Genomic DNA, 19,750 nt, shown 5'->3' on the forward strand with positions numbered 1-19,750 from the left:
TTGAGGTAGATTATCTCTTACAACGGGGAGCAGGAGCCAGGGAGGAACTACCCTTGGAGTTCAGGAGCAAGTGATTTTATTCCTACTTCTGAATCCTAAAGAAGAAAAGAGGCTGTAGAGCCCCTGCTCCCCCTTGATCTTTGTCTCAACCCCATTGCATACTATTTCAGATGCAAAATGGTAGACCCTGACTTTTAATGAAAGGCATTTAGATTTTATGGAATAGTTTATATCTTTCAACCTGCAGCATGCCTATTTTCATATCTCCATATATCTGGTTCACAAAAAACCCTGCGATTCCTGATGGGAACATCCCATTACCAATACAGAGTTCTGACCTTTTGGCCACTCTACAGCTCTAAGGGTTTTCACTAAATGCCTGTCATTAGTGGCAGTTCATCTAAGGAGACAAGAATCCAGGTATGCCTTTATTCAAGGAAGATCACCACACCAGGTGACTTAGCACAGACAATCCTGAAATTCTGTATCTTTCCAGGTTTCAAAATGAACAGAGTGAAATCCTCAGATTCAAACTGCTCAGGTGAAGTCTATGGTCTGTTAGACTCCAAATTAGTGAGGGCTTATCTTCCATAGGAAAGATTTCATACAATGAGACCCCCCCCAATCAGTTTTAGCCCACCCAACACCACAAATGAGAATGTCTGAGGCTTCTAGGGCACATAACCATTTACACTTATAATCACACAGTATGCCAGACTACAGCATTGATCTAGGCAGGAAGTGGCTGAGATCACTAGGGCGACCAGATGTCCTGATTTTATAGGGACAGCCCCAATTTTTGGGTTTTTCTTATATAGGCTCCTGTTTTTCCCCCCTCCCCCCATCCTGATTTTTCACACTTGCTGTCTCGTCACCCTATCTCCAGCAGACACCGCATGGACATGATGGTCATGGTCCCACAAGAAATGTCAAATGATGAACAGAACCACTTTAGATATGCAGTGGAGTTCCATTATCTGTCTCTTCCTACGAAGATGCTGGTAACATGCCTTCACTCAGGAAGGGTTCCTCCTGAGCCATTGAAAAGTCAAGGACTGTGGTCTCCTTAGATAGCAAGTCTGCACACACACACATTTCAGAGGTCAGGGCAATCTCCCTGGCATGCAGCTTTTTCTATCCCTTCTTAATGTCCATCAGCACTTGAATTGCTGATTCAACACCACAGCAATGCCCTATATCAGTGACTCTCAACCTTTTGAGACTACCCCTTTCAGGAATCTGATTTCTTGCATACCCCCCACATTTCACCTTACAATATATATAGCTGTATATTTTTCTATATGAGCTTCTCGGCACCAGCTTTCTCCCTGACTGCACTAGTCTTTACTTCAGGGCTAGCAGCTAGTCCAGAATTGCTATCTGGACTTTCCATCAGCTCCATAAGAGTCAATCTGACAGCAGTATCTGCAAATTGCTCTCCTATCTTTGGCCATACTGTTTTCCCCCCATCGCCAGTAACTGTTACTGAAGGTTCTCGTGCATGTTTTTTCCCCACTGTTTGAGAGCCCTGTCCTCCATGGGACCTTAATATGGCACTGGCAGGGTTAATGTATCCCCTCTGAGTCTTTAGCAACCTGCTCCTTTTTAACAGCTGGCTGCTAGGAAAATGGTTTTCATTGACATTACCTCAGCTAGGAGAGATGGGGAGATTGAGGCTCGTATGTCAGCTCCCCTGTATGAAGTATATCGCAAGGACAGGGTTCTCCTTAGACCTTACTCTATTTCTATCCAATGTTGTCTGAGTTCTATGTATCTGTTCACCTCTTTATTCTTCCTTAAGCCTTGCTCTAACCTGGAGTAAAGCAAAGCTTCACACGCTAGATATAATGAAGGTATTGTCTTTCTATTTGGATAGAACAAAGTCATTTGGCAACACGTACACGCTACTTGTTGTATTTGCTGACAAAATCAAAGGGTGACCTTTATCTACTCAGAGGTTGTCCAAGTGGGTCTTGCAATGTAAGAACTTGCTGTGAGTTAGCTAGGCCATATCCGAGCTCTTTTCACTAGGGCTCAGATAGTTTAAATTGCTTGTTTGAGTAATATTCCCATACTTGATCTAGTATGGGTCTCCAGACTGAATGCCAATTTTGGTAGGATTGTCCTGCAGTCACTATTCAAACAGGACACCTACCTGCCCCTAAGCAAATAGGCAGCTGCTTGTTAGTCACTGAGTGGAATCTGTTGGCAATTGGTCAAAGAATGGCTACTTATCCCACAGCAACTGTGGCTCTTTGAGATGTGTTGTCCACATAGATTTCACAACTCGCCCTCATCTGCTACTGGGGAGTTCTATCAATGTGGGCTTTTGTATTGGTGAAGAATTGAGGCAGTTGGGTCCATTCAGCTATTTGTGCCCTCAGATGGGGAGGTTGCAAGGGCACAGACATGACCACCAGATGGACACCACTGACCAAAAAAAAATCTAACTCAAGCACATGTGGTGCATGGGCACCAAGAGTGGAATCTGTGCCGAAAGCACATCTTTAACTAGTTACTGTAGGGTAAGCAACTGTACTTTCTCTGCTCCCACATCCACACCTTGTATTCTTTTTGAGACGGTGCTAATGTAAGTGGAAGCCAGTCTGTCTGCTGTGGGGCATTGTGGAGTGTCTGTATGCTACTGTCAAAGGCCAGGTCTCTTGTAGACACAGTTCCACCAGCTACAGGATACCTGATTATGGAATTGGTGCCAAAGGTAAAATCAGAAGCACATCCCTGGGTGTGTCACCCTAGGTCAGGGAACTAGCCTGACCCCTGGTAGTGACCCATAGCTCTGCTGCTGCCCCACAGTTGATAGCTCACAGCGGGATTTATAGGGAGTACTTTTAAATGACAAGAATAAGCCTACTTCTATCAGCTTCCTTAATGACTCATCGCCCCCCCCCCCAAATCTCCGGGGCTGCTGAGTAGGTGCAGCAGGTGATGGCAATCCCCTAGGGTATATCTAGCAATTGGATGGAACAGAAACGGTATCAGTCATATAATGGGGGTTAAGGGTGGGGGAATGTGAGATTAGATATTTCCTGCTATGTGTGGCCTCCAGGTGGCACTAGCAACCTTTGTTGTTTTCAGTGTCTTGTAGTGATTTTCCTCTTGCCCTGGATTTGTGTGCCTGGACACAGAGGATCCTGGAGCTCCAGGTTCTTGTTTGTCTCTCTGGTGTAGTATAAATGCCTAGAGAGACCCCTTTAAGGGCTTACAGACTATTGATACTTTGACTAAGGCTGGGACAACCTCAGACTGTGAAGGAGAAGGATTCAACACTTGTGGCTGTGACTGGAGGCTGCTTTTCCTCCCCCATTGTAGAAGCTGCAGTGTTTAGGAGTGGAAACAGGGTGTGGTGGGGCTCCTGGGAGGTCCAGGGAGTGATATGCGGTGAAAGCATACTGTGGCACAGTGGACGTGGCATAGATGTAGTAGGGGTGAGGGCTTTGTGCATGTGGAGGCCAGGTTTAGGGACCTTCCTTGCTGACCAGAGCAATGACATTGTACTTGTATTCTGCAGTTTTCCCAAAACCTGGCTCGTCTCCAAAATGTGACTTCTGTATTTACCTGTATTTGTTCCCTTGCCAGCTTCTGCTATATCCCATTGAAAGCCAGTCTGCAGCTCATGCCATGCCTCAGGGAGCCCCAGTGGCTGGTGCCTGGCTCATTCAGTAGAGCTGATGCCTCTTGGCAGAGAAGAGTTACTGATAATAGAACATGTGGAGGCTCCATAGGACATTACTTTTCTTGACTTGAGGAGGGACTAAATAGCATGCATCAGCTGATGCCTGTTTGCCTGAGTAGAAACCTCCCTGTGTCTGGCTTCCAGAGTACACCCTGACTTGACATGAGGCGATCTAGGTTTGGAAGTGAGGTTCTGGAACAGAGGAAATAGGTTTAGGCTCTGATGCTGCATTGCTGTGTGTTCCCATCTATGTGGAATGGCAGGAGGTGGGGCATAGAATCATAGAATCATAGAATATCAGGGTTGGAAGGGACCCCAGAAGGTCATCTAGTCCAACCCCCTGCTCAAAGCAGGACCAAGTCCCAGTTAAATCATCCCAGCCAGGGCTTTGTCAAGCCTGACCTTAAAAACCTCTAAGGAAGGAGATTCTACCACCTCCCTAGGTAACGCATTCCAGTGTTTCACCACCCTCTTAGTGAAAAAGTTTTTCCTAATATCCAATCTAAACCTCCCCCATTGCAACTTGAGACCATTACTCCTCGTTCTGTCATCTGCTACCATTGAGAACAGTCTAGAGCCATCCTCTTTGAAACCCCCTTTCAGGTAGTTGAAAGCAGCTATCAAATCCCCCCTCATTCTTCTCTTCTGCAGACTAAACAATCCCAGCTCCCTCAGCCTCTCCTCATAAGTCATGTGCTCTAGACCCCTAATCATTTTTGTTGCCCTTCGCTGTACTCTTTCCAATTTATCCACATCCTTCCTGTAGTGTGGGGCCCAAAACTGGACACAGTACTCCAGATGAGGCCTCACCAGTGTCGAATAGAGGGAAACATACATAGGAAAGCTCCCTCGGGCAGCAGTGAGGAAGCAGAGATCCAATGATGAAGCTTTTTGGGTTATTCAGGCTTTTGAACCTTCTCAGAAGTTCTGAATGCAGCTGATCCATTTCCACTGTTTGAAGTCCTGGGTTTTCTTGCTTTGAGAAGTGTGTTGGGCAGAATTCAGGGTGCCCTGATGTGAGGTGCCAGACCCAAGAGGAGGCACTTTTGTGGTTTGCTCTTTCCTCAGAGGAAGTTTTTTGTGGGGTGTAACCGTAGGCCATCGAAGCTGAGAATCCAGCTTTCAGAGCAGCACCAGGACTAACAGCATCAAACAGCTCTGTCAGTAAGATTCAGAGCATCTTATCTTGACTTGTAGTACCCCCTGCTATTCTGGTCTTGCCCAGCTCCCAATTCTGTCAATGTTCCTAATCCATAGTAGTGCACTATCTCAGTCCTGTGCCCCTTCTATGAAGGAGAGCTTACCAATCATTTTGAATTGGTGATGGTCTTTCAGTTCTCTGTTGGAGCCTGAAACAAGAACAGGGCTTCTCTAGTGTGAAACAGTCAGGGGTATGCCATGCTGTTCCTTAAGGTCTTGTCCAGATTTGATTTAAAGGTATATCATTAAAACACGTTAGCTGATATATTTTAAAAACCTAATGTAGTCAAAGCACATTGCTTTTAATATGTGCTAAACTGATCAGGATTAAGATTTAAGACCAAAGGGATCATTATGATCTAGTCTAATCTCCTGTATAACACTGACATAGAAATTCACCCAGTGATTTCTGCATCAAGCCCATGACTTCTGGATGAGCTAGAGCATATCTTCTAGCAAGACTTCCAATCTTGGATAGTTAGAGCTTTGGGGAGCCTAGGTCTGCTGTAGACTTCTGAATTATGTTAGCTAATATGTTCAAATACACACCTTTAAATCTTAGTCTAGACAAGACCAAAAAGATAACCATGGGGAGGGTATTCAAAGAGGCATCAAACTGATTTTGAATGCCTCATTGTATCCCAGGGGATTGCATAGCCATGTACTAGCAGGTACATGTCTCCTCTGATCTGCTGTGAAATTGTCTGGCTGTCTTAATTTTGTTTTTGTTTTCTGTCTTTGACCTCCCTTCAACCAGAGAGCCTTGTGCTTGGAATGCGGGGCAGGGCGGGGGACACAGTTAGGATTTGAATGGTTTCTACTGCCCATAGCTTGCAAAGTGGGGGTTTCATTCTGTTCCTCCCAGTTTTTCCCTCTGTCTAGCTTATTATGAAATGGAAATGAACCTGAATCTTTTTCAGGGACTTCCCGTTTGTGTTTGTGCCCCCATCCTGCATGGTGGCTTTGGGAAATGTGTGCCTTGCTGCTGTGACCATCAGGGGGTGTTGATGCACAATGATTGTTTTTGGTATTCTAGAAAAATGTCTGGTTTTTCTTTTCAGTTTTGTTTTAAATGTCTTTACTACCTGAATTTTCTGGGGTTTTTTTTTGGTCAGCTCTATTTCTGGTCCCGAACCACTGGAAGGGTTCCAGCCCAGCAGGAACTTTGTAGCCTGACTTTCACTGAAATTGAGAAATTTTTTTGTAAAGCAACAAATTGAGCTGAAAACCAAATGTGCTTGTGAAGGGCCCAAGGAGCAGTAGCTGAGGGGGAGGTGAATGTGTACTTTAGAATGACACGAGAGTTCCAGTAATGTCTGAGCTGGCAGCTGAGCTTCATAATGTCTGACAGCGGGCTGCCTTCCTGCCATCTGAGCTCACTGAACTCCAGAGTCTGCAGTGCCCCCTCCTTCAGTAGCCCTGCTTGCTAATTAGCACTGGCTCCGCTGGGATATTTACCTTTTCTCTGCTGGATTCCTGTGGTTTCCAAAGAATTCAGGTGCTCCCTGCGAGCCAAGGAATTCACATTACCTCACAGGATGTGCTGTGGCCAGAGCCTGCTGCAGCAGCCCAGTCCCCCACGCCCCTAGTAACCACTGCCTAGCAGGCCCTGGCTGTTTGGGGATCATAATGAATTCCTGCAATGGATGGCTGGGGATCATTCTCATGATCCTTTCCCAGGCACCTCCATCCAGCAAAGCGGCCATGGACAAGCGCATCCACTTGGGGGTCAAGCTAGGGTTATCGCCACTGACTCATCACTTCTCTTACGTTAGACTAGGGTTTTGAGCTTATAGAGAGGCAGGCTGGTCTTGTGGTAAAAGCATAGTATTCTGAGTTGGGTGGCTTGGATTCTACTGCCTGTTTAGCCATTTGCTGAGTTTCTTGGGCAGCTCACTTCCCTGATTGTGCCTGAGTGTCCCCATCATGTAAAAAAAGAGATGAGGCCTAGTTTCATGCTGTCTGTGTGGTGTTTGGGTAGGGAAGCCAAATAATGTTGTTGAAGCAGGGCCAGATGATGCCCTTGGCTACATCCATACAGCTCCCATGGGAATTAGAGAGGCACTGTGATGATAGGGTTTGGTTCTTAATAGGTGTTCGTGGGCTGGGACTCCACAGTTAGAGCTGTATACGCCCACAGATAACAGTAGCAGCTCTGCTGAAGCTCAGGAGAAATCTTGTCAAAGAATAATAAAGCAGAAAATGGCCCTTACACAGTAACTGCTTATGCTATAGTGATTGTTACTTTAGCATTTCACCATTGGGCAGTAAGAAGACTGAGGGGTCCCACTAAGTCTAACTGTGTGACCTCCGTTTCTTCTCTTCTCTCCTTCCGCCTTTGGCACTTGGAGAGCCTTAAAGGAAAGGAGCTATCAGACCATCTTGCTCTACCCATTGGACTCTGCTCTTTATTTTCTCTCCTTTTGCTTACTCTACTGTGGTGTTTTTCTTCTTGCATCTTTCTCCCTTCCTCCTATCCCCACTCTTTTGGGTTCCTCTTGGGCATCAGCAGATGCCTTATGCATGGAAGGGGCTGCAAAAGGCAACTGGCTAAGATTGCATTACCCTATTCCCTTTCCAGCAGGCTCCATGTGTTGAATTGTCAGAAAAGGAGCTGGACTAGTCTTAGGTTAGTGTCTCTTTACTGCAGATGTTGTTATACCCACAACCCAGCAAAGGTGCAAAATACTCTTAATGGTAGGATGCAAGTTTGAAACCCATGTGTTAGCTTGTTCCTGCATCTTTTCACAAGAGACCCTATTTCCTGCACCTGTTGGTCTCTCAAAGTTCTGCCCCAGTTTTTGCATTTCTTGCATTTTGGCTTTTCCTATTATTCTATTGCGCTAAGAGCATTTGAATAGATTCATCTGGCTTTTGGCAAAGGAACTCCGCCATATAGTGTCACCTGCACCAATGTGCTAATGGGGTTAACAGCTCAACTTCTACTGCTGCACCTACTTGGTGTACTGCTCCACTGCTTGTTTTGCTGTGGAGATAACTGGTGTGATTGAGGAGCAGGGACAGGAACAGAAGCAAGACCCAGGACCAGTGTTGTGTTCCCATTCTGTAGGGGAAAGAGCTCCCTAGCTGCACTTTGGGGCTGCAGCCTTTGTACTGTGTAAGGGTGAAAATATTTGTAACTTCTTTCCACCAGTTCTTAGCCCATGGAGCAGCTTTCTCAGGGCATCATGTTGATGTCTCTCTGTCCTGGTTTAGCAGCAGCTCATGGCAACTGGCTGAGACAAGGGTTCCCAGGTGTCCAGTTTTTGACCGAGCGCCGGCTCCACAGCTCCCATTGCCAAGAACCATGGCCAATGGGAGATGCGGGGCTGGTGTCTGTTGGGGCAGGCAACGCACAGAGCCCTCTGGCTCCTGCACCTAGGAGTTGGACTTCCAGGCGCAATGTGAAGCCAGGGCAGGCAGGGAGTCTGCCTTAGCCTTGCTGTGCTGCCAACTGGGAGCTGCCTGAGGTAAGTACTGCCCGGCTGGGCCTGCACTCTGCACCCAACCCTGAGTCCCCTCCTGCATCCCACACCCCTCATCCCCTCCTACACCCCTGCCCCAGCCTGGTGAAAGTGAGTGAGGTTGGGGGAGAGCGAGCGATGGAGGGACAGGGGAATGGAATGAGCTGGGCAAGGATGTCCAGTTTTGTGCGATTAAGAAGTTGGCAACCCTAGTTGAGACATTTGCATTAAACAGTAAGTCTTGAAAGAGCAAAGACTAGGGAAGGTGCAAGTGGCTTTCCATTTAGTCTTAGTACCCTAAGCAGGGAGCCCTTGACAATCCAGTGGAGCCAAGAGCAGCTGTGAAGGGTAAAGAGGGAGATTCCAAAATTAAAGGTAGGGATACTTAGATCCAGAGAGTTGGTTTAGATCAGTGGTTCTCAACCAGGGGTCCAGGGCCACTGAGGGGCTGTGAGCAGGTTTCAGGGGGTCCCCCAAGCAGGGCCAGCATTAGACTTGCTGGGCCATAGGGCAGAAAGCCAAAGCCCGACCACATGGTGCTGAAGCCTGGGGCTCCAAGCCCTGCCACCCTGACCCGGGGCTGAAGCTGAATCCTGAACAACTTAGCTTTGCAGGGCCCCCTGTGGTGTGGGGCCCTGCAACTGTCCAGCTTGCTACCCCCTAATGCTGGTCCTGGCTTTTATATACAGAAAAACAGTTGTTGTGGCACAGCTGGGCTGTGGAGTTTTTATAGCATAATGGGAGGAGGGAGGGCTCAGAAAGAGGTTGAGAACCCCTGGTTTAGATGGCTTTTGTGTACAGTTAGGGAAAAACCATTGCTCAGTTGTCTCTTTTTTGCTTTTCTATAGCACCCATGCAGGAAAAGAGGAATTAATTATATTGCTTCTCCCCACATCTGCTAACAGGCCTCTTGTCCTTTCCTCCTTCTCTCCCAGGCTCTCCTTTGGTGTCCTGATTAATTACCCTGTAGTTGCCAAGTTTATATATGACTGTAAACATCATCTTATGGTTAATATACCCTTCCCTAAGCAGTGTGGGTAGAAGACCTGGAGCTGTACAAAACCTTGGAAGGATGGGGTTTTGGACTGATATCTGCAGGATTGGGGTTAGGGCTGCATAGCGACAAGCCCTGGAAATGGGAGTAAGTTATTGGGGAACAATATGACTTTGTGTTTCTCTGTCTCTGATACAAGCAGTGGGTAGCACTAAGTATGGCAAGAGGATTTTACAGCCATGCTACTTCAGGCTGTGATTCTGTCAGATTTCACAAGTACAGTTGACCCCAGATTCCTGTTGGATGGGTGACCTCTCTTGAAAACTCAGGGTTCTTCATGAAATAGTGTTGGTGATTTTCTTGGGATGCTTTTCCACTCAAGTCAGTACTAAACCCAATGCGACAGTGTGGCACGAAGGAGTGCTGTGCTATTGGAGTTAGTGTCTCTTTGCTTTGTCACCTTTCTTGCTTCTAGAGACTGTTGATGAATGCCCTAGAAGTTTCTGTTATGAATTTTGGGAGGAAAATAGATATAGTCATGTCATAAGGTCATAACACTCTTTCCATTCCACTAGTTCCTTAGGCTGTTAAGCAGCAGCTACTAAAGTTACACATTTTTAAATAAGCATGTCCAGATAACTTGCATCCCAGAGTTTTATAAGAGTTGGTTGAGGAGCTCACTGGAGCATTAATGCTGATTTTCAATAAGACTTGGAGAAGTTCCAGAAGACGGACGGAAAGTTAATGTTATGCCAATATTTCAAAAGGGTTAACAGAATGATGTGGCTAATTATAGGCCTGTCAGTCTGACATTGATCCTGGGCAAGATAATGGAGAGGCAGATATGGGTCTCCTTTAATAAAGAAATAAAGGAGGATAATATAATACCAATCAATATGGGTTTATGGAAAATAGATCCTGAGAAACTAGCTTGAGATGTTTTTATGAGATTACAAGTTTGATAAAAGTGAACAGTGTTGATCTAATATACTTTTAAACTTTGGCATGGCATTTGGCTTGGAACTGCAAAACCTTTTGATTAGAGCACTAGAGAGATATAGAATCTACATGGTACACATTAAATGGATTAAAAGCTACCTGGTAGGTCTCGATGTAATTATAAATGGGGAGTTATCAAATGGATGTGTTTCTAATGGGGTCCTGCAGGGATCGGTTCTTGGCCCTACAGTATTTAACATTTTTTTTTTTTAAGCAATGACTCCGAAGAAAACATAAAATCATCACTGATAAAGTTTTCAGATGACCCCAAAATTGGGAGAGTGGTAAATAACGTAGAGGACAGGTCATTAATACGGAACAATCTGGATCACTTGATAAACTGGGTATGAGCAAACAATATACGTTTTTATATAGCTAAATAGAAATGTGTATATATCTAGGAACAAAGAATGTAGGCCATACTTAGAAGATGGGGGAGACCCTATCCGGGGGAGCAGTGACTCTCTGAAAAAGATCCGAGTGTTGTGGAGGTGAACAAGCTAAATGTGAGCTCCCAGTGCAATGCTTTGGCCAAAAGGGCCTGTGCTATCCTACATGCACAAATAGGGAATCTCAAGTCAGAGTGGAGGTAATTTTATCTCTATATTTGGCACTGGTGCTACCACTCCTGGAGTACTGTCCAGTTCTGGCATCCACAATTCAAGAACAATGTTAAGTCAGAGAATTCAGAGACGAGCCACAAGAATTATCTGAAGGATTGGAAAACAAGCCTTCGAGTCAATGACTCAAGGAGCTTCTTCTGTTTAGCTTAACAAAGAGAAGATTAAGGGGTGACTTGATTATGTCTGTAAGTATCTACATGGGCAACAAATATTTGATGATAGGATCTTCAGCGTAGCAGAGAAAGGTACAACATTGAAGCTGAAACTAGACAAATTCAGACGGGAAAGAAGGTATAAATGTTTAACATTGACGATAATTAGCAATTGGAATAATTTACCCAATGTCATGGTTGATCTCCGTCACTGGCAATTTTTAAATCAAAATTGTTTTTCTAAATATACTTCTAAAAGGTATGCTCTAAGAATTTATTTTTGGAGAAGTTTTATGGTCTGTTATACAGGAATTCAGACTAGATGATCACAATGATCCCTTCTGGTCTTGGAATCTATGAACCTATACCTTGGATCTTTCATTTGTGACCCCAGGTCACTTTCTACAAGAGTTGGTATTGTGGGGGAAAGTACTGTTGACCTGACCCCATCCCATTCTGTGACAAGATCTACGCACTATATGCAAGAGCAGTAATGCAAGAGGCCTATAGGCCTGCATCCTGTAAGACTTAACTTAAGCTAAGAGCATTTGCGTATGCTGGGCCGTGGTATTTTGACCCAGATGGTAAACTAGGCCAACCTCTAGCCTAGCTGAAATCCCTAGTTGTCCATTATATGTACACCCCCCCCACCCAACCTGCAAAAGCCCCTGGACAAAATGCTGCCACAAGCAAACCGCAGATCTTGATAATAACGAAGTGCGTCAGCACAGTGCTAATTATGAAACTGTTTATTTTAGCTCCTTATAAGGCTTTATTAACAATGTTTGAGTGATTAAAAAAAATTAAGAAAATGTATCATTTGACTTGGATGTAAAAAACTATACAAGACTGGTATTATAGGGGCAGGACAGAGAGAGACCAGGGTGGCACCTGCGTGTGACCATCTCTATCTCCCTCTTCCTGCATGCTTGTATTCAATAAAAGGGCCTCAGACTGTTTGAACCAAACAGATGGTGTGACTCGTTTTCCACAACAGTATAATAACCTTTGTGTTCTGGCCATATTCCAGCCAGGGAAACTGCATTCTATTTACATCCCCCTTCATTTTCAGGTGGATAGATTTATTTCACCTACTGTTGTGCAGTGCTGTAAAACTGCCACCAATTCTATCCTCAAGATGTCTGCATTTCATTGGTGGAGAGAGATTTTTTTTGTGTTTACAGAGTTGTAGTGCACTTTGAGATCCCTCTGAGGTGAAAGACACTAATAAAATGTAAGTTTTCTATCACTAAATTGTGCTTGGAATCTGGAACTGGGGCTATCCAGTAAATGGTGAAGCTCTCTAGGGAAGGGAGAAGTTGCAAGAGTGGGAGATAAAATGCTTGGGTTTGGAAGTACTGAGAATGCAGTAATCTCTGTGACCAGCAGTGGTTAGTATCACATAGCTGATGGTGAGTAGTGTGGGAACTGAATCACTCTCCTCTGTGGAAGGTGGCAGTTTCAAGCCCCTGGGGAAAAATAGAGCACAGTGTTTGTTCCTCAGATATTCTTGTTAACTGCTGGAAATAACCTACCTTGCTTGTCACCATGAAAGGTTTTCCTCCTCCCCCCCCCCCCTGCTGGTGATGGTTTATCTTAAGTGATCACTCTCTTTACAGTGTGTATGGTAAACCAATTGTTTCATGTTCTCTGTGTGTGTATATCAGTCTCCCCACTGTATTTTCCACCAAATGCATCCGATGAAGTGAGCTGTAGCTCACGAAAGTTTATGCTCAAATAAATTTGTCTCTAGGGTGCCACAAGTACTCCTTTTCTTTTTGCGAATACAGACTAACACGGCTGCTACTCTGAAACCAGGGTTTTTTCTGAAATTGCTTTGTCTCTATTTACAAGTCGTGGGATGGCCTAGTTGCCAGCACATTACAGTTGTACCCCCTTTCCCATTTGAATTACTGTCCTATGTCTCACCTCTTTTTCCCCAGATAGCTGTCCTGGTTTTCTGATTTCTCTGTGCTATGTATGTGATGCCTCAGGTTCTGGATGCACTCATGAGTGTGTGTGTTTGGTTGGTTGGTTTTTTTTTACATATATACATACAGTGATGTGGCTACAAAAATGGTCAGTGAGATGTTTTGGGTGGGCTTTGTACACAGGCATCACAGCCAGAAAAAGGAGAATAGTTACACTCTGACTCTAAGGCCACCATACCTGATAATGCTGCTGTTAGAACTGGGTATCTCATTACCAGAGTGATACTTAGACACAAGCTATAGAAATGATCAAGGGGTTGGAGGAAAGAATGAACTCTATCCAGGATGGTTAAGATGGCAGAGCTGGGAATGTCATAACCAACAAACATTTGCGGTATATTCCTAGACATAAACTGTTAAAATGGAGTTAAAGTAGAGAGTACATTAGAGATGTTGTAATGATCCCAAATGTATTAAACCGAGGAAATCCATAGTCAGGGTTAAATATATGAAATCCAGTCATGTTAACGTATGGAAATATACAATGAAGATATCCAACCAATCTTAACTCTGCCCTACTGCAGGCTCTTCCAACTTCCTCTGTAGATAAAGCTAACTGGAGTCTTTTGCATGGATTACATCTAAACTTTTTATGATTAAGGATAACTTTGCCCTTTGCTATTCTTTATAACTGAATGTTTATCCTTCAGTAGGAACTTTAACTCTGTCCTGGAATGAAACCATGAGGGGGAGAAAAATGAAAAAAATCTGTTTTAACAAATCTGTTTCCACAAACACTAAAATGCCTTAATCACGATTGTGTAGTTTTTATAGAGTGTCAATACTCTATCCCATTGACAGAGACACCCTTCTCAAAATGGCCACCAACTGAGGGTAGTCACACTGAGAACAATGGGAGATGGCAGCCATTTTGAAAGAGGGCAGCTCTTTGAGAATTCTCTGTAGTAGACCCTGGTATCTTTCAATCTCTGTGAAAGAAGCTTTCAGTTATAAAAAAAAAAACAGGGGGAATGACCATTAATAAAATTAAAGGGTGGCACACTTTATTGCTTCTTTAGGCAAAGTTCATTGAACACATGCCCGGGGCTTGTTGCATTCCCTGGCTACAAGCTCCCTCTGCGACTGTCCATTCCCTTGTATTTCAGGTCCCTCCCTCTTTCCTCTGATCCCAGGGTTCTGTGTGCTTCCCTCTTACCCCCAACTTTCTTAGGGTATGTCTTCACTAAGAAGGCTGCAGCGTGCTGCTATAGTGCTTCACTGTAACCACTCACTACAGCAACAGAATCCCATTTCTGTAATTAATCCATCTCCACGAGAGGTGTACAGAAGGTTGACAGAAGAATTCTTTCATTGATCTAGCACTGTCTACACCAGGGGTTAGGTCAGCTTAACTATGTTGCTCAGGGATGAGAGTTTTTCACACGCTGAGTGATGAAGCTGGGTCGACTTAACTTTTTAGTGTAGACCTGGCCATATTCTTCCACTTTCTTTGTGCCTTTCTCGCTCATGGTGTCAACACTTTAAAACTATTGGAGGAGATGGGAAGAGCTAAAATGATGGGCATTATGCTTGAATGTGTTAATGGCTGCCATCAACTAATAATTACAGAGGCAGTTGAATCTGGTAGTTCTGTTAACAAACGGCTCATTGTGTCCCCCATTTTCCCCCTTTTGGTTTTTTTAGGTTTCATCAAAATCAACAGGGTTCCCTGAAATCAAATGGAGTGTTCAGAATTTATTACATCCACACTGAGAGATGCTATCAAGTTGCTTGTAAGGCCTTGCAAGCTCCACAAGAACAACTCGCAAACCAGTCTAACCTAGACAAGGTTTCAGTGTGTTTAGGGAGCCTGCTCAGATTAGAGGTCTGGAAAAGTATGACACTGAGTGCTAAGTTTCTTAAATGGCCCATTTTAGTTAATTTTAAGTCCTAAATAAACCATTTTAGGGTTTATCTACACTTATAATGCTGCAGTGGTGTAGCTGCATCACTGTAGCACTTAGTGAAGACACTATCTATGCCAACAGGAGAGCTTCTCCCATTGGCGTAGGATTTCCACCTCACTGAGAGGCGGTAGCTATGTTGATGGGAGAAGCTCTCCCATAAACATAGTGCTGTCTAAACCGGAGTTAGGTTGGTATAACTACATTGCTTAGGGGTGTGGATTTTCCACACCCCTGAGAAACGGTTATAATGATGTAAGTTGGTAGTGTAAACCAAGCCTTAGTTTTAAACTCGTATAAAAAAATAATTCCATGCGCAGTATTAGTGCTGTCACTTTCAGGAGGCTATGCTATATTTTTCATGCATAAGAGATTGGATCCCTGTTTTAAATTCACACCTTAAATATAGACTTGCTACCAACACCTCCATAATAAAGTCACGGGTGGGAAGGAGAGGGTTAGGAGTAGTATCTCTGTAACTAGGAGGAATGGGATGAAATTAAATTCAGTTTAAACTGACTATAAGCAAAACTTCTTGACAGTGGGATATATGGTGTTGGGCTGTGAAATAATCTCTTGGAGGAAGGAGCCCCTTCCTTTGGGACATTGGAAACCAGACTGGACACAGCTCTGGGAAATGGACATCTGTAATTGCAGCGACTGAGTTGTCTGCCTAATAAGTCCCATCTAGCAAGCTGCTTGCCTTCCCCAGAAAGTGTAGCTTGAATTTTTTTTGTCCTTGGTTTTTAGGTTTGCAACTGTGAGATATGATCAGGGAACCAAGAACATTAAAAACCAGTTCATGCATCTGACCAACTACAGTGTCAACAAGAAGAGTGGAGACTATGTCAGGTACTTAGAATTGCCAAAGAGATGAGAGGATGGGCTTCAGTTCTTGGAGGTGGAACCAAATTCACACCAGGGTGGGGATGCAAATTTGTACAACTACATCTAAGTGTGGCTTTCAAAGGTCAAGTGGTGATCCTGAGGCACAGGCCAGTTATGTGAGCCCTGATTCCTTGGTTTGTTTTAGCTGTGATGACCCTGAAGTGGAGGATTATGGGAACAAGTGGAGTATGAGTGCAATGCTGAGGTACCTGAAACAAGAAGGGAAAGACACAACGAGTGAGTAGAGATCCCCTTTGGTTCCTTCCTTGTGTCCTCGGCAGTGTCCACCAGCAAGAAATCCCAGGAAGAGCCCTACTCAGTTCCATCTCAGGGCGGAGGGCAGGATTGTTCCCTGTGATATATTCTCTAGAGCTGTGGCCAGCCCTAGTTCTTAGTGCTCCCAGCGGGGAGGACCCCAAACTTCTCTTGCGTGGAATATAGTTCAACAGACTGTCAGGATGTTTCCTGATATTCTTCCTAAGTTTCCCTTTCTTAATGTCATCCTGTTCCTCCTAGTTATACCTTCTGGTACCACCTAAATGCTTCCCCTCCCTCCACGGCTCCCATGGCTTGCTCAGTCTGGTGAGTCATCAACCTCTCAAGAACCCTGCAATTTAGTGAACGAATGGCTGGTTACCTGAGTCATTTTGAATGACTTCTCATGCCCCAGGTTTTTGCTGAGTTTTGTTTTCAGTCTGAGTGTTTATGTTCTGTAGAACAGCTCCCTCTTCCATACCTTTGCCAGGTCTGCATTGATGCATCTGCACAGAGGAATTCAAGTACTTTTCCCTTAAGGGACAACTTGCCTGATACCGAGTTCTTAGCAACTACCAAATAGTGTTACTATGCCCATCCTATAAGTATTACCAGGGAACTTAAAGGATGGAAAAAAGGATTTGAATCAGGCTTCTATGTGCATGGTTATGAAGTCACTGGTGCTCATTTGAACAAATTAATGTTCTCTCAGTTGCACACGTGATTAGATATTGATACAGATCATTAGAACATTCAGTTACACATTATAAAGTCCAAAGTAAAGTGATAAATTCTCCTAAATAAACCAACCACTGAGAGAAATTAGGAAGACATTCCAATGAATTGGTTATTCCATAATTGTCCAGCTAGGGGTTTCTTGCTGATGCTGGTGTCACAGAATGCTGGGCTAAGAACGCCTGTAAGAAGTTCCTGTATTCTTATGCATGTGCAGGAACACTTGTGTACACATGCCTACCCACTCATGTGCACACATTCATGCTTCCTCTTGTACAGATGCTCAAACTTGCATGCAGACTTGTGCTTACCTAGGCATATGCACACATGTATTCCCCCATGTATGGAAAATAGTAATTGCAGTACTAAATTAGACCAGAGGTTTATCTAGTTCAGTGGCCAGTATCAAAAGGGAGTTGCCAACAAAGAAAGTTGTTGTTTTTTTCCTAACCCCCATTAGTTTGGCTTGAGCACGAGAGTTTCTCTAACACTCTCTTGATTAGTTAATCCTTAAAACTCAGTGGTTGGGTGGGTGATCGCTCATGATAAATTGTGCCGTCATGCATGCGACATTCTCCTGCTTATGCTTGCTTGCATTTGTTCTTGCACTCCTGTGAAAATTCACTTGAGTGCTCCTTCCCTGGGGTATTTGTGTTCATGTATGCACTAACGATCTCTTGCCCCTCTGGGTGTCCACATACACTCTCTCATTTGCTTGATGTTACCTGTGGAGTCATCCATGCTCAGATTCACATGCAGACCCAAGAGAGCATTTGCACATGAGTTCAATCCCTGCTTCACATTTTTTTTTTCCTTTCCCTCCCTCACAGCACTGATGGCCAATGTGGAGGACCTGATTATTAAGACCATTATTTCTGCTGAGCTGGCCATTGCGACAGCCTGTAAAACCTTTCTTCCACACCGTGGCAGCTGCTTTGGTAAGGAGCCCAGGGTTTGTCTTAACACATGGGGCTGTTGCAGGTTCCCTTTTCTCCTGGGTGTCTGTTACCTGCTGCTTCCAGCCCTGGTGTTGTGTGGAAAAACTTGGACTCCATATTGGGCTAGCAATGGAGGGAAATTTGGGTTTGGCTCTCTGTGCAGCCATCCCAGACTGCGGGATTGACCCCAGAGTCACTGTCACACATAGGGGAGTCCTATGATGGGAGGTGTGCTGGATTCTATGATGAGAGGAACAGGGCTACAGTTCAGAGGGAACCTACAGGGTGTTGGGCATACTGGAGTTACTGGCCCATTAGTGGTCCTGGAAAGGGTGATGGGTTGATCACATATTGAGATTGGTCCCTATAAGGAAGGCTTGTTGCATATGAGTGTTGGTGATGCCTGCTGGGCTTGCTTTTGTGTGACTGTACCACATGGCGGCGGCAGAGCCTACCTCTGGCTGAGGCTGAATACAGAGCTATGTGTTGGCAATGGGAAGGGGAAGCTTGGAACAGTTCCAAAAAGCAGCGGCTGGTACCAGTGCATGCCGCCTCCTACTTTCCAATGGCAGCTCCTCAGCCTTCCCTGAGGTGGCCTCCTCCTGCTTCCAGCTGCTCTCTGCAAACACAGAAGGCAGGAGTCCCAGAATAGAAGATTGCTGAGTGCAGAATCAGCCTTATGCTCAGTCAGTGCTTGCACTAAAGGCTACTAGTAGCTTAGGCTGCCCTGTGTTCAGGGGCCAAGGAGAATAGGCTGTCTGAGCAGAGCCATGACAGGTAAATCCCTTCTGCTGTGGGATTCTTGAAATTTGGCAGCACTACATATATCTCCATGAGTGTAATGTTAATGCTCCCATTTTAGATCCTGTGAGCTGACAGGATAGAGTGAGGGACCCAGGGAGGAGGTATGACTGAGCAAATTATGGTATCAGGTGGCAGGCTACCTCTGAAAGCTGGCCAGCTTGCAGGGTCTTTGCTTTTCTGTGTAGCTTTGATCCCTTCTTTCAGAGTCACCGAAACTCTTGGAACTGATTGGAAACTTAGCAGTCAGATGGAATTGTTTTTAGTAAAATAGCAGTTTAGCACCTACTCCAAAAATATCAACAGCCCAATAGAGACCTGACCATCTCCCCGTGTTTCTCCCTCCTCCTCCTGCTCTCAGCCCCTGTCTTAAGTTTACTCCTACAAGCTTGTGGAGAGGCTCTAATACTCCATATGTCCTCTGTGCTGATTCTGGCTTTGAGGTTATCCCACTTCCTGCTGCCCCCCAGGATTGGATTTAATCACCCTCTTGGTTGCCCCCGCCCCGCCTTCCATGGAGCTGCCGTCCCACAAACCAATTTTCATTCCATTTGTTTGAGTATAAACATGAATTAAGAGCTTCCCAGGAAAGAGCTTAGGCAGGAGTCATGCTGCTTCCCAAGGAAGCCAGAGGCATTCCTAGAGTTCCGTACTTGCTGCCACCTTCCCTCCCCCCTCTCAGCCAAGTGGTTGGTCATGGTCCTGAGGACCCTGAGCTGCCCCTTGCCTTCCTCCATTGCCCAGTCTTTATCCCAGTACCCTGGTCTCACCCTTTGACGCCCTGCTCCTGCTGCTTGTTTACAACAAGGACACTTGCCAGCTAGGGATGTTCAAGATGGCTGACTCTGCAGTCACAAATGTTAGTGAGAAAACTGAATGAGACATAAATGGCAGAAGGTGGAATCCCTTTGGAGGCTACTTTCTCTCTGTTCCTTCCTCTGCTTTGGTAGCAAACAATGCAGCCTTGAAATGACACGCTGGGAGGGATGGCCCATCTAAAAGACAGGGTCAGTCAGGCCTGTCTATTTGATCTTTGTACCTTACTGGTGTTTCTCCATGATCTCAAGTCGGGTCATGCTACAGAACCTTGTTCTCTCCTCTGTTGGGATAGG

The 19,750-nt window shown here is 45.0% G+C and overlaps 1 protein-coding gene across 22 annotated transcripts in view; it reads left to right on the plus strand.

Moving 5' to 3' along the window:
• Positions 1–19,750, plus strand: part of TTLL5 (tubulin tyrosine ligase like 5) — a 224,711-nt gene that overhangs the window by 20,573 nt on the left and 184,388 nt on the right. For 19 of the 22 annotated variants that reach the window (XR_006281938.1, XM_043516209.1, XM_043516200.1 and 16 more), the window contains 3 exons: positions 15,772–15,873; positions 16,055–16,146; positions 17,730–17,837. Coding sequence is in view for 21 of the 22 variants with exons in the window: in XM_043516209.1 (XP_043372144.1) it covers positions 15,772–15,873; positions 16,055–16,146; positions 17,730–17,837 (302 nt within the window). In the remaining variant the exon portion in view is untranslated. The remainder of the gene's footprint in view (positions 1–15,771; positions 15,874–16,054; positions 16,147–17,729; positions 17,838–19,750) is intronic. The other 3 variants (XM_043516204.1, XM_043516195.1, XM_043516203.1) reach the window with 1 other exon arrangement.

This window comes from Dermochelys coriacea, chromosome 6 (genome assembly GCF_009764565.3).
Source record: "Dermochelys coriacea isolate rDerCor1 chromosome 6, rDerCor1.pri.v4, whole genome shotgun sequence".
NCBI lineage: Eukaryota > Metazoa > Chordata > Testudines > Dermochelyidae > Dermochelys > Dermochelys coriacea.